Below are 22,288 nucleotides of genomic sequence, written 5' to 3' on the forward strand. Positions count from 1 at the left end.
GCTGCGGGTTCAAATCCTGTCCGAATCAGACTAGCTAGTCGATTCAATTTTCTCTTTGTGAGTTTCCCTACTCACTGGTGAATGTTAAAACAAAATCCTTTAAAATCTATTGGCTCATTTGTCGCACCATGTGCGATATGAGTTATATATGCTACGAGTGCTGGCTAGACTAAGAATATAAATTTATCGTCATAGGTTTATAATATTTTTGTTTTATAACTAGTATTTTTGGTCACCTTCACAAATGTGTTGAATGTAACTGAAAATATGCACATATTACTTGTAATTTCCATTCATAGGATCACAAATTTAATGAAAAGTTTCGTTTCGTTATTTAGGCCTAGATAATTTATTCGTTATATAGTAGTTATTTGTTTTAATTGTTTTTACTGTTGTTGCCTACTAGATTTATCTGACCTAATCTATTTTTTTGACAAATATTATAAAATTGTGTAACGTTATTAGGATATTAATAAATACTTACTGCAAATACAATGGAGGACTTATTGAAAATACAAATTTATGACAACTGTAGAATTGCCTTGCCGGAGGGTCTGAAGGATTTGATGAGTGATATATCAAGAGAGGTATTTAAATATCATATTATTACTTGAGGAGCTCGGCGGCGCAGCGGTAAACGCCGGCAGCGTAGGATGGGTGACCACAAAAAACAAAGGTTTTTTCTCGAGCTCCTCCGTGCTTCGGAAGGCACGTTAAGCCGTTGGTCTCGGCTGCATTAGCAGTCGTTAATAACCACCAATCCGCACTGGGTCCGCGTGGTGGTTTAAGGCCCGATCTCCCTATCCATCCATAGGGAAGGCCCGTGCACCAGCAGTGGGGACGTTAATGGGCTGGTGATGATGATGACATAATAATTTAATAAATATTCAGTTTCTTCGTATAAAAATGTTAATAAACACATAATGTTAATAAACACATACATACATACATACATACATAAACTCACGCCCGTAATCCCTAATGGGGTGGGCAGAGCCACAAGAAATCAAAGACAACTTGCAGCCACTGTTGATACGATGTCGTAAGCTGGACCTTATGGATAAACCTTATAGGTTTATATGGATAAACCTTATGGTGATAAGGGATCAGCCTATCGCCCATAACATTAGTCCATCATGTTAGAGGACACAATCCCTCTGTCGGTTTTTACGACATGCCCGGGAAGACAAGCAGCTGAACGCTGAGCTTATAAACACATCTTTTCTAGAAACCAGAAAAATCAAAGAATGCACTCAAAGCATAATCATCAAATCATGTGATATTAAGCAAAGGGACTTTCCACGCTACGTTCCCCAAACACAACATAGATGGCGTTGTGCAGATTTATCGTGATAATTGCATATTTTCTCATTGCTCGGGTACATACTTATTAAGAAATATATAATATACTAGTTTTTGCCCGCGACTTCGTCCGCGTGGCGTGTTATAAAAGAGAGATCTTTGTGTGTGTGGGAGTGCATATCAAATTTCAAGCATCTAACTTATGCAGTTTAGATTTTTTCATACAATTTTTTTCCCGCTAACTCCCATTTTTCAAAATACAGCCATAACTAAACTTTATATTTACTAAGGTATGCATACATGCTAGATTGAAGAGGCATATTATAAAAATAATTATTGCTTAATATTTGGATCAGACATTGCCTATATTGCTTTTCTTTATTATGATCAGAATAATAACGAGTGGAAGATTTGTGTTTTGCCTGTGTAACAAATAACAAAGGTTATCATTTATACCCAAAAACAAAAATAAATGATGCATATTTGTGTGTTATCCATGAAATTAGAAGCCTTAACAACGCCATCTATCGTGTTTTTGGGGAACGCCAAGCGGAAATATCAAGCAACAATTAGTTTTATATATGCTTATGCCATTACATTACATTTTTGAATAATTATGTACCCCCAGCAATGAGAAAATAGGCAATTATCACGTTAAAAGTGAACAACGCCATCTATCGTGTGTTTGGAGAACGTCGATTGGAAATTTCGATTTATCAAAAATTCGATTTTGATTTGTGAAAGAAAAAGAAAAATATTTATTCGGCAAAAATACATAATTACAAATTGCTTAGTGGTAAAAATTAACAATTGAATTATAAACAATGCCGAAACGACTGCAGCTCAGCAAATATCATAGCCTAGCTGTAGCCGATTTTTCATCAAAATCAATTAAAAAAACAAAAACTTGGCTTCTAAGTCTATTTCCTCCCACAACAGGTTCTCAGAGCACAACCAAAAGACCTGCTAGGATTCATAGCAGACTATCTATCAACGCTGCTGGTAACTAGAGAAAACCTTAGCATCGCCAGCAGGTTATGCCGTGACGTCTGCAAGTACCTCTGCGCTACAGGGTTGGAAGACGAGCTCAAATATTTGGGGCTGAGTGTGGAGGATGTCGCCATCGTGACCAAACTTGTTAACAAACATCTTGATGCAGCTGATGAGGGAAAGATCTGTACGTGACTGTGTTTTGTTAATCTTTTATTGAAGGTGATTGTTAAATATCGACCCACTAGAGTCGAAATCCTGATTGTCCAAAAGTAAGATGATCCGTGCTTCCTTACCGATGTAAGGGTGGTATTAATAAACTAATCTCAGCTGAGACTGTCCTCAAGATCATGCTCAAGTCCCCGTTTTTATATAAGAACTGTCACATTGACATGATCTTGAGGGCAGTCTCGAAGCTGAGATTAGTTTATTAATACCACCCTAAGTAAGTAGTCGTTACATGAGCCATGTCAAGGGCCTTTGGCAGCTTAATAATAACCCTGACACCACGGTTGATGAGGTTGGTAATTCACCTCACAACCCACACGATAGAAGAAGAAGGGTCGATTAAATCTTTCAAATATTATCCTCTCAGACACGCCCTGAGACGAGGTTCGCGCCCAACGGGGCACCATCAGGCCTGTATTCTTAAATTTTGTACCGGGAGACAACTTTCAAAGCTCCACATTTGTCCGACCAAGTAGTTAATGCCATTTGTGGCAAATCTACAATAAGTCACGTCAAAAAAGCAGTGGTTATTAATCTTGCGCACTTTTCAGTTGAAGAAGGAAATCTTTTACAAAAGCTGCTACTGAGAACATCAATTCCAGTGGAACAGATGTCTAAGATACAAGAGGCAGTTCGCAAGACTTTCCTGCGTCATTACACACACCAGACAGGTATTTTTAATGTAAGTATTAATAAAACTTTCACTTTCCGCCCTCAAATACTTGTACATCAAGCATTATCTAAGTAAATACTGCGGGCCTAGCACGCGACTCTTTCTCGCCGCGACAGAGATCGTCTGTCTCTTTCTGTGCAGTTCTGTGAGAGGGTGATGGGTGACGTATGTCAAGGCGAGAAAGAGTCGCGCGCTTACGGTGCTAAGCCCGCTGTTAGATAGAAAAGAATCGTCGACCTAATATCGACCAATACGTCACTATGCTAATGAAGTCACAACACTAGCTTACGTACTTTGACAGATCTAATACTTACCGCGCATTGAAACGATTGTAAAATGTTACCTTATTGAAATATACGGCCTCCGTGGTCCAGAAGTTGAGCGTTGTGCTCACGATCCGGAGGTCCCGGGTTCGAATCCCGGTGGGGAAAAATCACAAAAATCACTTTGTGATCCCTAATTTGGTTAGGATATTACAGGCTGATCACCTGATTGTCCGAAAATAAGATGATCCGTTCTTCGGAAGGCACGTTAAGCCGTTGGTCCCGGTTTTTACTTACTGATGTAAGTATGTAGTCGTTACATGAGTCATGTCAGGGGCCTATGGCGGCTCAGTAATAACCCTGACACCAGGATTGATGGGGTTGCTAATCCACACGATAGAAGAAGAAGATTGAAATATAAAATATAATCGATAATTATACTGAGCTGAGGAGTTAAAAAAACCACATCGAAGCAATTCATCTAAGAAAGCAATATTGCAATTTGACATTTTCGCATTATAAAGTAATGTAGACGACAGGTCGACATGGCAATTCTCTAGTGACGTGACGTTTTCAATATATTTTTATTATGTATGTAACAAAATGTGAATAAAATAATACCACGTTTTCATTTAAGTTAATATTTATTCATCTGAATCATCTAACGTATCGCTACAAAAACAATTATTTTTCCGTTCAATGTCACAATTTTCTAACACTTTTCTAGCTAGTTCTCGAGCTTGAGAGTGAATTATTGGTTTTTTTGCTTGAACACGCGACGAAGATGCAACCGTAGCCATTTTTAAAACACAATAGTAATAAATTATGTGAGCGAGATTATAACCGATAAACGCGGTCGATACGGACTCGTGCGACACTAAGACTAAGACGCCGCGGGGACTGTGCGGGTGTGCGGGGCGACCCCGCCTCCGCGGCTCACCTTATGCCCCGATTGCCATGTCGACCTGTCGTCAACAGTAAGTGCGCAATGCACACAAATGTCAAATAGCAATATTGCTTTTTTAGATGAATTGCTTTGATGTGGCCTTTTTAAGCACCCCGATTTGACGAGTTGGAAACAAGCCTCATCATCAATTTAAGAGCTTTTTTCCATTCCAGTCTATCAAAGGCCAATTCCTTGACTTCCCTATAAGACACGAGGTGGTAGCTAGCCTATTGCATATTTATTTGTCCAATATTGCAGTCAACACCAGACGCAGATTTAGACGAAGTTTCAAAAGCAGTCCGCCACACCATGGACCTGTACCGCAAGACTCACCCTACCGAGGATCAGTACCATCGCATGGCTATCAGAATACAGGTACCATACATACATAAACTCACGTCTGCAATCCCTAATGGGGTGGGCAGAGCCACAAGTAATCAAAGACAACTTGCAGCCACTGTTGACGATGTCTTAAGATGGATTATGATGATTTATGAGAAAAAGTAAGAGAATTTCGTGCTTCGGAAGGCACGTTATGCCATTGGTCCCGGGCTGATACCCCTAACACCTCTTACAACTCGAACTAGACAAGCGTGGTGGAGTATGCTCCATACCCTCTCCGGTTGATTGAGGGGAGGCCTGTGCCCAGCAGTGGAACCTATATGGGCTATTTATGTGTTTTTACCGACTTCAAAAAAGGAGCAAGTTCAATTCGGCCGTATATTTTTTCTTTTTTTTTTTGGTTCAAATTCCGGCTCAGGTTCGAAAACACTCAATTCGATATTCGACTTTATTTACGTTTGGAACATAGATAATTGATATCATAGGATTTGAAAATTCTTAGTTGGAAAAGTTTTTACACACTGCAAGAGTTTTTCTCACATTATTACATTATAAATAAACTGTCTACCTTTAAGTAGTATTATTCCTTATTCTATGCCTTACTATTGATGTTATAATATAGTTTTTATTTACATTCTTTATTTACACCATAAACAAAACAGTTACAGAACAAAAATATGAAACAAAACAAAAAGAAATAGTGTTTCAACGCAAAATAAAGATTTTATTATTATTATTTTTTAATAAAATTAAATAAACTAAAACAAATAAACAAAACTCAAAATAAAATAAATTATGTAGAATTAACACTTAAACTAAACCATAAATATTATAGTTTTTTTGATTCTTTTTTGTTTTACTACTCATTATTATTATTTTTATTTTTGAATAATAAAATGTCGTTAAGAGATTTTTATTTTACTTTTTGTTGTTTTTTTGCTATACCCTCACGAGTCTATATGTGTATCAATTTTATACCAACTTTTTACCATTATGGTTTGCAATAAATACTTTGCTTTTGACTTTGTGCCCTGTTAATGGCAATAGGCTTACCCTACATGAGATTTAAACATAGCTGGCGAGGAGTGGGTGTGTATACCTACAATATAAACCTACCTACCCCTTTGGGGTGCAATGCGCGATGCTGTGTTATGTTTTATGTCAACAGGCAGCCTATCGAGCTTACGGTGTAAGACGCGAGCTAGCCAAACAAACAAACAACCAGTGGACATACGCTGATGACGTCCTCGACCGCGCAGACGCAGCAGAACTCCATTACGACGAAATCGACAAAGATATACAAAAGGCAACAGAGGTAAGTAAGAGCATCAACATCTCCCTAGCGTTATCCCGTTTTTCACAGGGTCCCCTTCATCATCAATTTAAGAGCCACGCTCTTGTCGGTATAGCATTAATGCTACTGTTTTAGGGAAAAATAGGGCAGTGGTTTCCCTCTTGCCTTCCGCCCCGCAGTACTCTGTCTGACGCAAGTGGGTCCGCTTACCTAACCGGAAAATTTGACAAGTCCCATATTTTACAGAAGCTACTGCCTATCTGACTTTCCAACCCGCAAAGGAAAAACCATCCCAATACAGGTTAGGTCACATATTTACCTCCGAAAATGCATTTCTCGGGAATGTGGGTTTCCTCACGGTAGTTTCCTTCACCGCTGAGCACGTGATAATCATTTATGATTCAAACGTGAATTCGAAAACAAATTCGACGATCATTGGTTTACGCCTGTGCTGGATTCGAACCTGCGACCTCAAAGTGAGAGGCAAGCGTCCTGCCAACTGGGCTACCACAGCATGTAAGTAAGATCGTTACATGAAAAAATTGACGATTCGAAGTTACCTACTGAATAAAGATATTTTTGAATTTGAATTTGAAGAAGACCCATTCCATCGTGTGGCGTTCCAAGAAGTGTTTCCACTTTTAGAACGTTCTCGATAGTAAAAAGTCGCTAAACTTACACAATAACAAAAACTTTATTACCTAACCTTTAGGCAGATAAGACCAGAGTGCAGTCATGAGCAATATGAAGTACCCACTTTAGGACTCTGTCGCACTAAAATATTTGACATTTAGTGAGACTTACAGGTCAATTTGTCAAAAAAGTTAATGTGACATGGTACCAAAGTGTATACATATTAATGCTCGTGACCGTACAAGAAAGAACAATTTGAAAAAGAAAAGCAGCCAGTGTTCTTACTATGAAAGAGTTTTTATAACTGAAACATTTCCAGATTGTAGATATTCCCGGGAACAGCACATAACGTGGCTGATTTTTCAAACTGGCGTATCTGCATTTTTTTTTGCTAAAATATTTTGTGTCTTATTGACAATAGCAAAAGGTGCAAATCAGATTCGCTAGATGGTGACGTCCATCGCCCCAAATTAAAAAAAAAAATCATAAATATTTATTTTTCAAAATTGGCTTACAAAGTTAGCGCTTTTTGAACGTCAAAAAATTAAATTACATATTATGTAACTAGCTGTAAATCAACTACCACATCGGAATCTGTAACGCTGAGGGAAAGACGTGGCCAGAAAACCTCCCAGCACAGGGCCCTAGTCCTACTGTTTCATGTTTTCCTTTCTTTTCTTTTTTTTTAAATCCAGTTTGTATTACATAATTTATAGACTTCAATACAATGGTATTCCAATTACAGTCGGTGGAAGGAAAGTGAAAAATAAAGAGTTTATGTGACTTGACCCCAGAATCACCAATCCTTTATCCTTTCTTACATGCTGATTTTTTTTTACGTGACATATTGTAGATTTGGTGAGTAGGCCCGCTACAAGGTGGACCGACGATCTGGTGAAGGTCGCGGGAAGCCGCTGGATGCGGGCAGCACATGACCAATCGTCGTGGAGATCCTTGGGGGAGACCTATGCCGAGCAGTGGGCGTCGTACGGCTGATAATGATGATTGTAGATTTTCTGCAAATGTCATTAGCTACTTGGCCGGACATATGATAATTAAATTATATTGTTTAAGGAACCACGTCTGAAGGGAGAAGCAGCTGTTCTTACGGATTCCGACAATATTAGTGATGTAAGTACCTATAAAATCCTCCACCAATCCGCAGTGGCACATCGTGGTGGAGTATGCTCCTTACACCCTCTGGTTGATTGAGGGGTGGCCTATGCCCAGCAATGGGACGTATATATCCTGTTCATGTTATGTATGTAAGTATAAAATACGAAAAGAGTTTTTTTAGGCATTGTGATGCCGTATTTTCGACAGGTTGCCTCCTCCTTTTTAAAGTCTGTTAAAAACAATTAAGCCGTTTCATTCACTATTAGATGCGTGGCGACTTCCGTTACACTCTTAAACACACTCACTCACTCACCCACTCACACACTCTCACTCACTCGCACACACTCACTCGTTTCACTATTTCGTTCTCTTATTTCTTAGTAATTAAATTATTGTTTTGGATGATAAAAAATGAACAAAAGGATTGGAGTTTACCAGTGACATTCAGAATTTACCTTTGAACAATTTTAAGACTGTTTAATTACTAAACAGAAACTTAAAGGTTATTATAAGAGTAAGTAGTGATTATCTAGAAGATATGAATGCATATGATTAGTTCTCTGGAAACTGATATTAGACAGCCAAATTACTAAATTGTTAAAGAACGTCTAGGGCCCTGTGCAGGTTTTTCTTGCAGCGTATTTTCCCCGGCTGTACTGATTGTGAGAAGCTGCAGTAGTTTTAGGTGGATGAGACGTTCCTTATGTAAAATTATGACTATTCAAAGTGTAAATATGTTACCTACTGAATAAAGATATTTTTGACTTTAAATTTGAGTTTGTGTACCTATTTAACACAAATACAAGAAAATACAAAATTAATAATAAAAAAATATATATTAAATACACGCCAATAGGCAAAAGGCAAAAGTAGTCAGAAGAAAACCATTAAATAAATAATTTAAACAAATAAACTTTTATTTTTCAGAAAACGGAAGTTTACATAACTCATCAACGAGTTAGTAAGTATTTAAATATTTTAAACTTTAACCCACACGATAGAACAAGAATTACTGATTGATTGAAGAGGATAAGTAGTAAGAATGACGTAGATTTCACCTCCTGCGTCATTATTCCCGATATATATAATTTGGGGATTTTCAAGGTAAGAGAGAACAGGCACTATTTGGGTTTGCGCGCTCCACTTTCGACCACATCGCTGCTTAAGACCAGGCTGGATCCTGGTCACACACAAAAACATTTTAAATCCTCAAGAAAAAGTCCAATCTTACTTCTTTCTACAGGTTCCATATCCTCTGCATCTCTGGCCGGTTCACTCCTGGCGCTGCCGAAACTAAAGCCTTACTCGATCCACGACATGGACAACGACGTGGTGATGGAAACCGAAGAAGATCGAATCGAAGAAGAAATTGAAGAATGTATTGATGAAGAACTAGAGCAAATGAGTCATACACTCGACGACTCTGAAGAAGACGACGATAAAAAACAATGCAATGATTTGACAAAACTATTCGTCCGGGAGATCATCCCTGAAAATGATGACGAGTCAGAAATTGAAGAGGAATTCGAAGAGACTGATACGAGACATTTTGATTTGCAAGAAAGTGTCGTTTGTATAAATCCGGAAGGGGATTAATGTGAAGAAGACGGCTATATAGGTTACACATACACACACACACACAAGCACGCATGCACGCGCGCACGCGCGCCGGCACACACACAAACACACACACACAAGTGCACGGATTTTTTGGAATTGTCTATTGTAGTTCATTTTCTCTAACACTTATTTCCTTTTTGTTTTAAACTTTGTAACTTTGCACACTATAATGATGAGGTTGGTAATTCACCTCACAACCCACACGATAAGAAGAAGATTATATTATTTATTATATAAAAAAAATATATATGTACGAGTTCGTGATGCCGATCAGTGATGAGCCGTAAAAAGGTGCAAAACTTATATATAAACAATGTAAATTTAAAAACTAAAACCCGACTACGGAAAAAACACACTCAAAAAAGTATAAAACAAGAAAATAGGTATATCTCTGAAAAACTTCCGAATGGTGATGTTTAGAAAATAGCCGTCGGCTGTCAGTGTCCTTACTGTTAAAGAATTTTTACAACGGGAACACTCCAGTTTGGGAACGTTCCTGAGAACGGCACAACACTTATGCCGATGTTGCATCTCTAGTACTGATAATTAATTTGCACGGATTCTACGACGAATTTGCGAGAAATAAAGTTTATATATCTGTATAATTATATTTGTATAATTTAGGTATCTACCTACACGATTACGTTGTCTTACACTGCAAATGTTGTATGCACCTATACTGGCATATTATTATATGTATAACAGTCCTGATGTAACTTTTATTTTATTTCATGTTTTATTATATAAGCAGTTGGTGTACCTTTTTATAAATAAATAAATAGATATATTAAAACCATACCTCCATATTCCCTATCCATACCCCGCCAACCCCTATACACACCCGGTTGATTGAGGGGAGGCCTGTGCCCAGCAGTGCGACGTATATAAAGTATTTATGTAATAGATTATAAAATAAAAACCTTTTCATGTTACAATTTATTATGTTCTTTACAAATTGGCTCTTACTTCTACTCGTAGGGTTTTCATAATAGTCAATACATATTTTTGGTCATAACATATTTATACTATTATAATATAATATCCTATGAGTCATATACTTAGGTCTTAAAACTATGTGTCAAACAAAACAGTGCATATTTTATTTATTACTTTTATTTCTACGTATTAAATGCTTTAATTTAAAAATCGTTTCTCTTGTAAACCTTTTAGCTGCATTGAAAATATAAATAACAAACTTAAAATTAACAAATTATGTAACAATAATTTTTAACAAATAGTTTACAACATATTTTTTTAAGAATCACGTTAAATTGTAGTTTTATTTGAAAATGGAATCATAAAATTAAATGAAGTACTTACAGGATATATTTTTGTAAATATGGTGAGTATTCGATTTTAGAAATAGTCGCGGGAAAAATACAATCAAATAAAATTCAATTGAATTTAATTTAACCAAATTGAATTGCTTGGATTCAATAAAAAAAATAAACGGCATTGAATTATCTAATCTTAATCAAATTTGATATTTATCTAGGCTAAGCTTAGGTTAGTAATATAATTACAAGTTAGCGTAAGGTTAGTAGAAATCACAGCAGATGTCAACACTACGATTTGTTTTTAAATAATATATCTAGTTACTGTAAAAAACTTGTAGAATTGCAAAAATGTACCTGTTACTTTTAGGTCAAACGACTAAGAACCAATACTCGTTTGATTGTAACAAATCGAATGAAATCGGTAGTTACCTATTGGTATCCTTTCAATCTTCAACTTAATTTTAACATCATTTTCACAGGACTAAAACTAGCTCTATCTCTTTCTTGCACGCATTTTGAGTTAAGGACGGCACTAGTTTAAGAACTATCAAAATATATAGTAGGTTATATTTGAGTCCCCAACATTATCCGTTTAATAATTTTAAATACTTAATGCAAATAATTCTATACCAATTCAATTCTTTTTCCAATTTTCAAATTCTTGTTTTCTATTTTCAAATATACAGACTAGCGGAAGATAAAAACAGTTGTTCGTATTAATTTAAAAATCTAAACAAAAATAAGTAATCTTATATACAAAAAAAAAATTTCAATATACATCATTAGGAATCCAAGTCGCAACTTAATAAAATTAAAATAAATCTAGAGAAATTGGAATAAAAATATATTTATTATTATTATATTTTTGAGCGAATAAACTAGAGATCTAGTAACTTACACTTTGGTATGATAATTTTCCTCAAATATAGTGTCATGGAACGAAATTGTTTAGATCATGGTATAAAGAAAATCAGGTATGCTCAAAAGTGACCGCTAACATTTCAAGGTTAGCCCAGCTGACGTCATCCCACCCTGTGTTGCCATTATGTAAAAATTAAATTACCCACGACCAATGTTTTTTGTGCTACATGAGAAAAAGGAAATTTTGAACTTTTAGTAAAAGATTCACTTACAGTTTTAATGATTTTTATATATCTAACAAGTAATAGTAATTAAGGTGGTTCGATTTCCATACTAGTTTATTTATTCAAATATGGGCACACGCCACTTAATTTTACATTGAAACTTATTTCGTTTGCATTTATTTTTGTATATATTTGCGTGAAATTGCTTTTCAACAGAAAATACTGTTAAATCATCGTAAAAACGAGATCAATATTTGTTTAAAATTTGTTAATGTATTAGTGAACGGTTACAGTGTCATACGCTTCGGAATATCCATTAGTGTGCGTAGCTACGTTGTCAGTTCGCTGAAAATGCGACGTTGCCGCTCTTGCTCGTGTGTGAAACGGTGTGTCACTTGCCCTCTCCCTTCGTTAAAGAAGCGTTCATAAATTACGTTCACCCGAACGTTTTATAATAACAGTATTTCTGCTGCCAGATGATCGAACAACCCGCTCATTATGAATCGGTAAGGTTATACGTCGAAATGAATCTTTTTCGATTCTGAATGCGACCATAACCTAACCTGTTCCGGCTTTTCGGCGGGAAACGGGAACGGGACAGTTGCTTTCTTCATTGAGTAATCTAAATAATTAATACGAAGTGGTGTTTTGTGGTTAGTTGGAAGACATTCGCGAGTGTTATTATATTGGAGTATTCAATAAACAAAGTGTATCTGCCTATTTTCGCTTCGTGCCGGGAAGCCGCTTCATAACTCAAAAGTTTATGCGGACTTTTGAGTTAATTCGTTTGGGGTTCGGAGTAGGAGTCTACTCCGAGGGTGGGGGCTTAGGTTTCATCATCATCACCTTTCATCAATTCATTAATCATCAAGAAAAAAATACGTCAGACATGGCTGTATGGGCATAGTTCCCTTTGCCTTACCCTTCGGGGAAAACCAAAACAAAAAAAAAACTAACCTGTTCCTGTCATGTCATGTCATTCGTTTCTTTTCCACTTCCAATTTATTATTATTATCTAGTTACACTATATATAGCTACAAACCCATGTACTGACTGACTCACTGACATAATTGTTCTCCCAGAAGGAGCGTCGGGGGGTAAAAATAATGTATGAGAAAAGTGATCGGGACCTCCCGGTGAGTATGGGAAAACTTCCAGATCTTGGAAAACTGCTCCGCATCAGGGAGACTCCCTATGGCCTGGCGAAACTATCGCACCTGAAATGATTCTTTTTTCGCAAAACCTATTTAAATCTTGGTCAAATTTTATTGTGGATGAAAAAAAATCAAAATGGCGGAAAAACAAGATGGCCGCCATACAAAATTTTATTTTTCCAGAAAATGTCTCGGGGGTAAAAACTGTGAATGGGGGTGTAATCGGAACGTATTGTTGAGTATGGAAATACTTCTCGATCTTGAAAACCTGCTCCGCATCAGGGAGACACCCTACGGCCTGGTGAAACTATCGCACGTGGAACTTTTTAGTTTTCACGATACCTATTTAAATCTTGGTCAAATTTAGTTGCCGGTGAAAAAAAATCAAAATGGCGGAAAATCAAGATGGCCGCCATACAATTTTTTCGTTTTTCCTGTAAATGCCTCGTGGGTAAAAATTGTGTATGGGGTTGTAATCGGAACGTATTGTTGAGTATGAGAAAACTTCCAGATCTTGGAAAACTGCTCAGCGTCAGGGAGACACCCTATGGCCTGGCGCAACTATCGCACCTAGAACAATAATTTTTTCACGAAACCTATTTAAATCTTGGTCAAATTCTATTGTGGGTGAAAAAAAATCAAAATGGCGGAAAAACAAGATGGCCGCCATACAAATTTTTAGTTTTTCCTGAAAATGCCTCTGGGATAAAAATTATGTATGAGGGTTTTGATCGGAACGTCATGAAGAGTATGGAAATACTTCTCGATCTTTGAAAACTGCTCCGCATCAGAGCGGCACCGTACGGCCTGGCGAAACTATCGCACCTGGAACGATTCTTTTTTCACGAAACCTATTTAAATCTTGGTCAAATTCTATTGTGGGTGAAAAAAAATCAAAATGGCGGAAAAACAAGATGGCCGCCATACAAAAAATTGTTTTTCCAGAAAATGTCTCGGGGGTAAAAACTGTGTATGGGAATGTAATCAGAGTGGCTTGTCGAGTTCGGAAAATGTTCTCAATCTTCGAAAACTGCTCCGCATCAGGGAGACACCCTACGGCCTGGCGAAACTATCGCACCTGGAACGATTATTTTTTCATAGAACCTATTTAAATCTTAGTCAAATTCAATCGTGAGTGAAAAAAAAACAAAATGGCGGAAAAACAAGATGGCCGCCATACAAAATTTTGTTTTTTCAGAAAATGTCTCGGTGGGAAAAATTATGTATGAGGAATGTGATCAAAACATCATGTTGAGTATGGAAATACTTTTCGATCTTCGAAAGCTGCTCCGCATCAGGGAGACACCCTACAGCCTGGCGCAACTATTATACCTGGATAAATTTTTTTTTCACAAAACCTATTTAAATCTTGGTCAAATTTTAATGCCGGTGAACAAAAATCAAAATGGCGGAAAAACAAGATGGCCGCCATACAAAATTTCGTTTTTCCAGAAAATGTTTCGTTGGTAAAAACTGTGTATGGGGTTGTAATCAGAACGTCTTGGTGAGTATGGAAATACTTCTCGATCTTGAAAAACTGCTCCGCATCAGGCAGACACCCTACGGCCTGGCAAAACTATAAAACCTGGAGCAATTTTTCTTTCGCGAAACATATTTAAATCTTGGTCAAATCCAATCCCTGCTGAAAAAAAACAAAATGGCGGAAAAACAAGATGGCCGCCATACAAAATTATCGTTTTTCCCGAAAATGCCTCGGGGGTAAAAATGATGTATGAGGAATGTGATCGAAACATCATGTTGAGTATGGAAATACTTTTCGATCTTCGAAAGCTGCTCCGCATCAGGGAGACACCCTACAGCCTGGCGAAACTATCGCACATGGAACTTTTTTGTTTTCACGGAGCCTATTAAAGTCTTGGTCAAATTTTATCGCCAGTGAAAAAAAAACAAAATGGCCGAAAAACAAGATGGCCGCCATACAAATTTTTGTTTTTCCAGAAAATGTCTCACGAGGTAAAAATTATGTATTAGGGTGTGATCGGAACGTCATCTTGGAAAACTGCTCCGCATCAGGGGTCACCCTACGGCCTGGCAAAACTATAGCGCCTAGAACTTTTTTGATTTCACGAGACCTATTTAAGTCTAGGTCAAATTCTATCTCGGTAAAAAAATGGCGGGAAAACAAGATGGCCGCCATACAAAATTTTGTTTTTCTAGAAAATTCCTCAAGGTCAAAAAATATGTATAAGGGTGTGATCGGAACGTCATCTTGGAAAACTGCTCCGCATCAGGGAGACACCCTACGGCCTGGCAAAACTATAGCACCTAGAACTTTTTTGGTTTCACGAGACCTATTCAAGTCTTGGTCAAATTCTATCGCGGTTAAAAAATGGCGGGAAAACAAGATGGCCGCCATACAAAGCTTCGAACTAATACAGGACACGCGAGCAGCTTGCTGCGAGCGAACCACGCGAAATCTAGTTTTATAATATATATGGCTGCAAACCCACTGACTGACTCACTGACATAATTGTTCTCCCAGAAGGAGCGTGGGGGGGTCAAAATGATGTATGGAGGGTGTGATCGGGACCTCCGGGTGAGTATGGGAAAAATCCCAAATCTTGGAAAACTGCTCCGCATCAGGAACACGCCCTACAGTCTGGCGCAACTATTATACCTGGATCAATTTTTTTTTGCAAAACCTATTTAAATCTTGGTCAAATTTTATTGTCGGTGAAAAAAAAACAAAATGGCGGAAAAACAAGATGGCCGCCATACAAAATTTCGTTTTTCCAGAAAATGTCTCGGGGGTAAAAAGTGTATATGGGATTGTAATCGGAGTGTCTTGTCGAGTACGGAAATACTGCTCGATCTTGAAAATCTGCTCCGCATCAGGGAGACACCCTACGGCCTGGCTAACCTATCGCACCTGGAAAAATAATTTTTTCGCACAACGTATTTAAATCTTGGTCAAATCCAATCGCCGGTGAAAAAAAACCAAAATGGCGGAAAAACAAGATGGCCGCCATACAAAATTTTGTTTTTTTTAGAAAAATGTCTTAGAGGTAAAAACAATGTATGGGGGTGTAATCGGAATGTCATGTTGAGTATGAAAGTACTTCTCGATCTTTGAAATCTGCTCCGCATCAGGGAGACACCCTACGGCCTGGCAAAACTATCACACCTGGAACATTTTTGATTTCACGAATCCTATTTAAATCTTGGTCAAATTTTATCGCCGGTGAAAAAAAAACACAATGGCGGAAAAACAAGATGGCCGCCATACAATTTTTTTTTTTTTTTTAAATGCCTCGGGTGTAAAAATGATGTATAGGGGTGTGATCGGAACGTCATCTTGGAAAACTGCTCCGCATCAGGGAGACACCCTACAGTCTGGCGCAACTATTATACCTGGATCAATTTTTTTTTGCAAAACCTATTTAAATCTTGGTCAAATTTTATCGCCAGTGAAAAAAAAACAAAATGGCCGAAAAACAAGATGGCCGCCATACAAATTTTTGTTTTTCCAGAAAATGTCTCAGAGGTAAAAATGATGTATTGGGGTGTGATTGGAACATCATCTTGGAAAACTGCTCCGCATCAGGGGTCACCCTACGGCCTGGCAAAACTATAGCACCTAGAACTTTTTTGATTTCACGAGACCTATTCAAGTCTTGGTCAAATTCTATCGCGGTAAAAAAATGGCGGTAAAACAAAACACGCGAGCAGCTTGCTGCGAGCGAACCACGCGACATCTAGTTATTATAATATATATAGCTGCAAACCCACTGACTGACTCACTGACATAATTGTTCTCCCAGAAGGAGCGTCGGGGGGTCAAAATGATGTATGGGGGGTGTGATCGGGACCTCCGGGTGAGTATGGGAAAAATCCCAAATCTTGGAAAACTGCTCCGCATCAGGAACACGCCCTACAGTCTGGCGCAACTATTATACCTGGATCAATTTTTTTTTGCAAAACCTATTTAAATCTTGGTCAAATTTTATTGTCGGTGAAAAAAAAACAAAATGGCGGAAAAACAAGATGGCCGCCATACAAAATTTCGTTTTTCCAGAAAATGTCTCGGGGGTAAAAAGTGTATATGGGATTGTAATCGGAGTGTCTTGTCGAGTACGGAAATACTGCTCGATCTTGAAAATCTGCTCCGCATCAGGGAGACACCCTACGGCCTGGCTAACCTATCGCACCTGGAAAAATAATTTTTTCGCACAACGTATTTAAATCTTGGTCAAATCCAATCGCCGGTGAAAAAAAACCAAAATGGCGGAAAAACAAGATGGCCGCCATACAAAATTTTGTTTTTTTTAGAAAAATGTCTTAGAGGTAAAAACAATGTATGGGGGTGTAATCGGAATGTCATGTTGAGTATGAAAGTACTTCTCGATCTTTGAAATCTGCTCCGCATCAGGGAGACACCCTACGGCCTGGCAAAACTATCGCACCTGGAACATTTTTGATTTCACGAATCCTATTTAAATCTTGGTCAAATTTTATCGCCGGTGAAAAAAAAACAAAATGGCGGAAAAACAAGATGGCCGCCATACAATTTTTTTTTTTTTTTTAAATGTCTCGGGTGTAAAAATGATGTATAGGGGTGTGATCGGAACGTCATCTTGGAAAACTGCTCCGCATCAGGGAGACACCCTACAGTCTGGCGCAACTATTATACCTGGAACGATTCTTTTTTCGCAAAACCTATTTAAATCTTGGTCAAATTCTATTGTCGGTGAAAAAAAATCAAAATGGCGGAAAAACAAGATGGCCGCCATACAAAAGTTTGTTTTTCCAGAAAATGTTTCGTTGGTAAAAACTGTGTATGGGGTTGTAATCGGAACGTCTTGGTGAGTTTGGAAATACTTCTCCATCTTCAGAAACTGCTCCGCATCAGGGAGACACCCTACGGCCTGGCAAACCTATCGCACCTGGAACTTTTTTGTTTTCACGAAATCTATTTAAATCTTGGTCAAATTCAATCTCTTGTAAAAAAAACCAAAATGGCGGTAAAACAAGATGGCCGCCATACAAAATTTTCGTTTTTCCTGAAAATGCCTCGAGGGTAAAAATGATGTATAGGGATGTGATCGGATCGTCATGTTGAGTATTTCAATACTGCTCGATCTTGAAAAACTGCTCCGCATCAGGGAGACACCCTACGGCCTGGCTAACCTATCGCACCTAGAACAATGATTTTTTCTCACAACGTATTTAAATCTTAGTCAAATTTTATCGCCGGTGAAAAAAAACCAAAATGGCGGAAAAACAAGATGGCCGCCATACAAAATTTTCGTTTTTCCCGAAAATGCCTCGGGGGTAAAAATGATGTATGAGGAATATGATCGAAACATCATGTTGAGTATGGAAATACTTTTCGATCTTCGAAAGCTGCTCCACATCAAGGATACACCCTACAGCCTGGCGAAACTATCGCACCTGGAACTTTTTTGTTTTCACGAAGCCTATTAAAGTCTTGGTCAAATTTTATCGCCAGTGAAAAAAAAACAAAATGGCCAAAAAACAAGATGGCCGCCATAAAATTTTTTGTTTTTCCAGATAATGTCTCAAAGGTAAAAATGATGTATTGGGGTGTGATCGGAACGTCATCTTGGAAAACTGCTCCGCATCAGGGAGACACCCTACGGCCTGGCAAAACTATCGTACCTAGAAAGATTCTTTTTTCACAAAACCTTCTTAAATCTTGGTCAAATTTTATTGTCGGTGAAAAAAAATCAAAATGGCGGAAAAACAAGATGGCCGCCATACAAAATTTCGTTTTTCCAGAAAATGTCTCGGGGGTAAAAACTGTGTATAGGGTTGTAATCGGAACGTCTTGTTGAGTATGGAAATACTTCTTGATCTTCAGAAACTGCTCCGCATCAGGGAGACACCCTACGGCCTGGCTAACCTATCGCACCTAGAACAATGATTTTTTCTCACAACGTATTTAAATCTTAGTCAAATTTTATCGCCGGTGAAAAAAAACCAAAATGGCGGAAAAACAAGATGGCCGCCATACAAAATTTTGTTTTTTCAGAAAAATGTCTTAGGGGTGAAAACAATGTATGGTGGTGTAATCGGAATGTCATGTTGAGTATGGAAGTACTTCTCGATCTTTGAAATCTGCTCCGCATCAGGGAGACACCCTACGGCCTGGCAAAACTATCGCACCTGGAACATTTTTGATTTCACGAAACCTATTTAAATCTTGGTCAAATTTTATCGCCGGTGAAAAAAAACCAAAATGGCCGAAAAAGAAGATGGCCGCCATACTAAATTTTGTTTTTTCAGAAAATGTCTCGGGAGCAAAAACAATGTATGGGAGCGTAATCGAAAGGTCATGTTGAGTATGGAAATACTGATCGATCTTGAAAATCTGCTCCGCATCAGGGAGGCACCCTACGGCCTGGCGAAACTATCGCACCTACAACATTTTTGTTTTCTTGAAACCTATTTAAATCTTGGTCAAATTTTATCGCCGGTGAAAAAAAATCAAAATGGCGGAAAATCAAGATGGCCGCCATACAAAATTTTCGTTTTTCCTGAAAATGCCTCGGGGGTAAAAATTGTGTATGGAATTGTAATCGGAATGTCATGTTGAGTATGGAAGTACTTCTCGATCTTTGAAATCTGCTCCGCATCAGGGAGACACCCTACGGTCTGGCGATACTATCGCACCTGGAACGATTCTTTTTTCACAAAACCTATTTAAATCTTGGTCAAATCTATTCTCTGGTGGTAAAAAATCAAAATGGCGGAAAAACAATATGGCCGCCATACCAAATTTTGTTTTTCCAGAAAATGTCTCGGGTGTAAAATTGATGTATAGGGGTGTGATCGGAACGTCATCTTGGAAAACTGCTCCGCATCAGGGAGACACCCTACAGCCTGGCAAAACTATAGCACCTAGAACTTTTTTGATTTCACGAGACCTATTCAAGTCTTGGTCAAATTCTATCGCGGTAAAAAAATGGCGGGAAAACAAGATGGCCGCCATACAAAGCTTGGAACTAATACAGTACACGCGAGCAGCTTGCTGCGAGCGAACCACGCGACATCTAGTTATACTATATATAGCTACAAACCCACTGACTGACTGACTGACTCACTGACTGACTCACTGTCAGGGTTGTTCTCCCAGAAGGAGCGTCGGGGGGTGAAAATGATGTATGGGGGGTGTGATCGGGACCTCCGGTTGAGTATGGGAAAACTTCTAGATTTTGGAAAACTGCTCCGCATCAGGGAGACACCCTACGGCCAGGGAAAACTCTCGCACCTGGAACTTTTCTGTTTTCATGAAACCTATTTAAATCTTGGTTAAATTTAATTGCCTGTGAAAAAAAAATCAAAATGGCGGAAAATCAAGATGGCCGCCATACAAAAATTTGTTTTTCTAGAAAATGTCTCGGGGGTAAAAATGTTGTATAGGAATGTGATCGAAATGTCAAACAAAATGTGGAAATACTTCTCGATCTTCAAAAACTGCTCCGCATCAGGGAGACACCCTATGGCCTGGCAAAACTATCGCAGCTGGAATATTTTTGTTTTCACGAAACCAATTTAAATCTTGGTCAAATTTTATCGCCGGTGAAAAAAAAACAAAATGGCCGAAAACAAGATGGCCGTCATATAAATTTTTTAATAGTTTCGCCAGGCCGTAGGGTGTCTCCCTGATGCGGAGCAGTTTTTCAAGATCGAGCAGTATTGAAATACTCAACATGACGATCCGATCACACGTCTATACATCATTTTTACCCCCGAGGCATTTTCAGAAAAACGAAAAATTTGTATGGCGGCCATCTTGTTTTTCCGCCATTTTGATTTTTTTTCACCCACAATAGAATTTGACCAAGATTTAAATAGGTTTCGTGAAAAAATTATTGTTCTAGGTGCGATAGTTGCGCCAGGCCATAGGGTGTCTCCCTGACGCTGAGCAGTTTTCCAAGATCTGGAAGTTTTCTCATACTCAACAATACGTTCCGATTACAACCCCATACACAATTTTTACCCACGAGGCATTTACAGGAAAAACGAAAAAATTGTATGGCGGCCATCTTGATTTTCCGCCATTTTGATTTTTTTTCACCGGCAACTAAATTTGACCAAGATTTAAATAGGTATCGTGAAAACTAAAAAGTTCCACGTGCGATAGTTTCACCAGGCCGTAGGGTGTCTCCCTGATGCGGAGCAGGTTTTCAAGATCGAGAAGTATTTCCATACTCAACAATACGTTCCGATTACACCCCCATTCACAGTTTTTACCCCCGAGACATTTTCTGGAAAAATAAAATTTTGTATGGCGGCCATCTTGTTTTTCCGCCATTTTGATTTTTTTTCATCCACAATAAAATTTGACCAAGATTTAAATAGGTTTTGCGAAAAAAGAATCATTTCAGGTGCGATAGTTTCGCCAGGCCATAGGGAGTCTCCCTGATGCGGAGCAGTTTTCCAAGATCTGGAAGTTTTCCCATACTCACCGGGAGGTCCCGATCACTTTTCTCATACATTATTTTTACCCCCCGACGCTCCTTCTGGGAGAACAATTATGTCAGTGAGTCAGTCAGTACATGGGTTTGTAGCTATATATAGTGTAACTAGATTTCGCGTGGTTCGCTCGCAGCAAGCTGCTCGCGTGTCCTGTATTAGTTCGAAGCTTTGTATGGCGGCCATCTTGTTTTCGTGAAATCAAAAAAGTTCTAGGTGCTATAGTTTTGCCAGGCCGTAGGGTTTCTCCCTGATGCGAAGCAGTTTTCCAAGATGACGTTCCGATCACACCCCTATACATCATTTTTACACCCGAGACATTTTCTGGAAAAACAAAAATTTATATGGCGGCCATCTTGTTTTTCGGCCATTTTCTTTTTTTTTCACCGGCGATAAAATTTGACCAAGATTTAAATAGGTCTCATGAAAACAAAAAAGTTCCAGGTGCGATAGGTTTGCCAGGCCTTAGGGTGTCTCCCTGATGCGGAGCAGTTCTCGAAAACCTGGAAGTATACCCGTACTCTACATGACGTTTCGATCACATCCCTGTACATAATTTTTGCCTTCGAGGCAATTTCGGGAAAAACGAAAATTTTGTATGGCGGCCATGTTGTTTTTCCGCCATTTTGATTTTTTTTCAACGGTGATTGAATTTGACCAAGAATTAAGTAGGTATAGTGGAAAAAAAAATGTACTATGTTTGATAGTTTAGCCAGGCCATAGGGTGTCTCCCTGATGCGGAGCAGATTTCAAAGATCGAGAAGTATTTTTTATACTCGACATGACGTTCCGATTACACCTCTATACAACATTTTTACCCCCGAGGCATTTTCAGGAAAATTGAAAAATTCGTATGGCGGCCATCTTGTTTTTCCGCCATTTTGATTTTTTATCACCAGCGATTG

General features: G+C 38.3%; 1 protein-coding gene and 1 long non-coding RNA gene across 2 annotated transcripts; both read left to right on the plus strand.

Annotated features, from left to right (window-relative positions):
- Positions 1–494: 494 nt before the first annotated feature.
- On the plus strand, positions 495–7,020 carry LOC126370786 (uncharacterized). The gene is made up of 6 exons (XM_050015811.1): positions 495–587; positions 2,242–2,479; positions 3,072–3,202; positions 4,661–4,777; positions 5,913–6,059; positions 6,991–7,020. Exons 1-6 carry the CDS (start codon positions 495–497, stop codon positions 7,018–7,020), a joined length of 756 nt encoding a protein of 251 aa, XP_049871768.1.
- Positions 7,021–8,144: 1,124 nt separating this feature from the next.
- LOC126370776 (uncharacterized) lies at positions 8,145–9,322 on the plus strand. The gene is made up of 3 exons (XR_007566921.1): positions 8,145–8,301; positions 8,715–8,748; positions 9,031–9,322. It is a non-coding gene; the product is annotated as an uncharacterized LOC126370776 (long non-coding RNA).
- Positions 9,323–22,288: the final 12,966 nt, after the last annotated feature.

This window comes from Pectinophora gossypiella, chromosome 11 (assembly GCF_024362695.1).
Source record: "Pectinophora gossypiella chromosome 11, ilPecGoss1.1, whole genome shotgun sequence".
Taxonomy (NCBI): Eukaryota; Metazoa; Arthropoda; class Insecta; order Lepidoptera; family Gelechiidae; genus Pectinophora; species Pectinophora gossypiella.

What these genes read in the sequence shown, in the direction of transcription:
- LOC126370786 (XM_050015811.1), top strand. Translation starts at nt 495, where the DNA reads ATGGAGGACTTATTGAAAATACAAATTTATGACAACTGTAGAATTGCC. An exon ending in GCATGGCTATCAGAATACAG is followed by an intron (nt 4,778 to 5,912) that starts GTACCATACATA and finishes TTATGTCAACAG; the next exon opens with GCAGCCTATCGAGCTTACGG. An exon ending in ATATACAAAAGGCAACAGAG is followed by an intron (nt 6,060 to 6,990) that starts GTAAGTAAGAGC and finishes AAACATTTCCAG; the next exon opens with ATTGTAGATATTCCCGGGAA.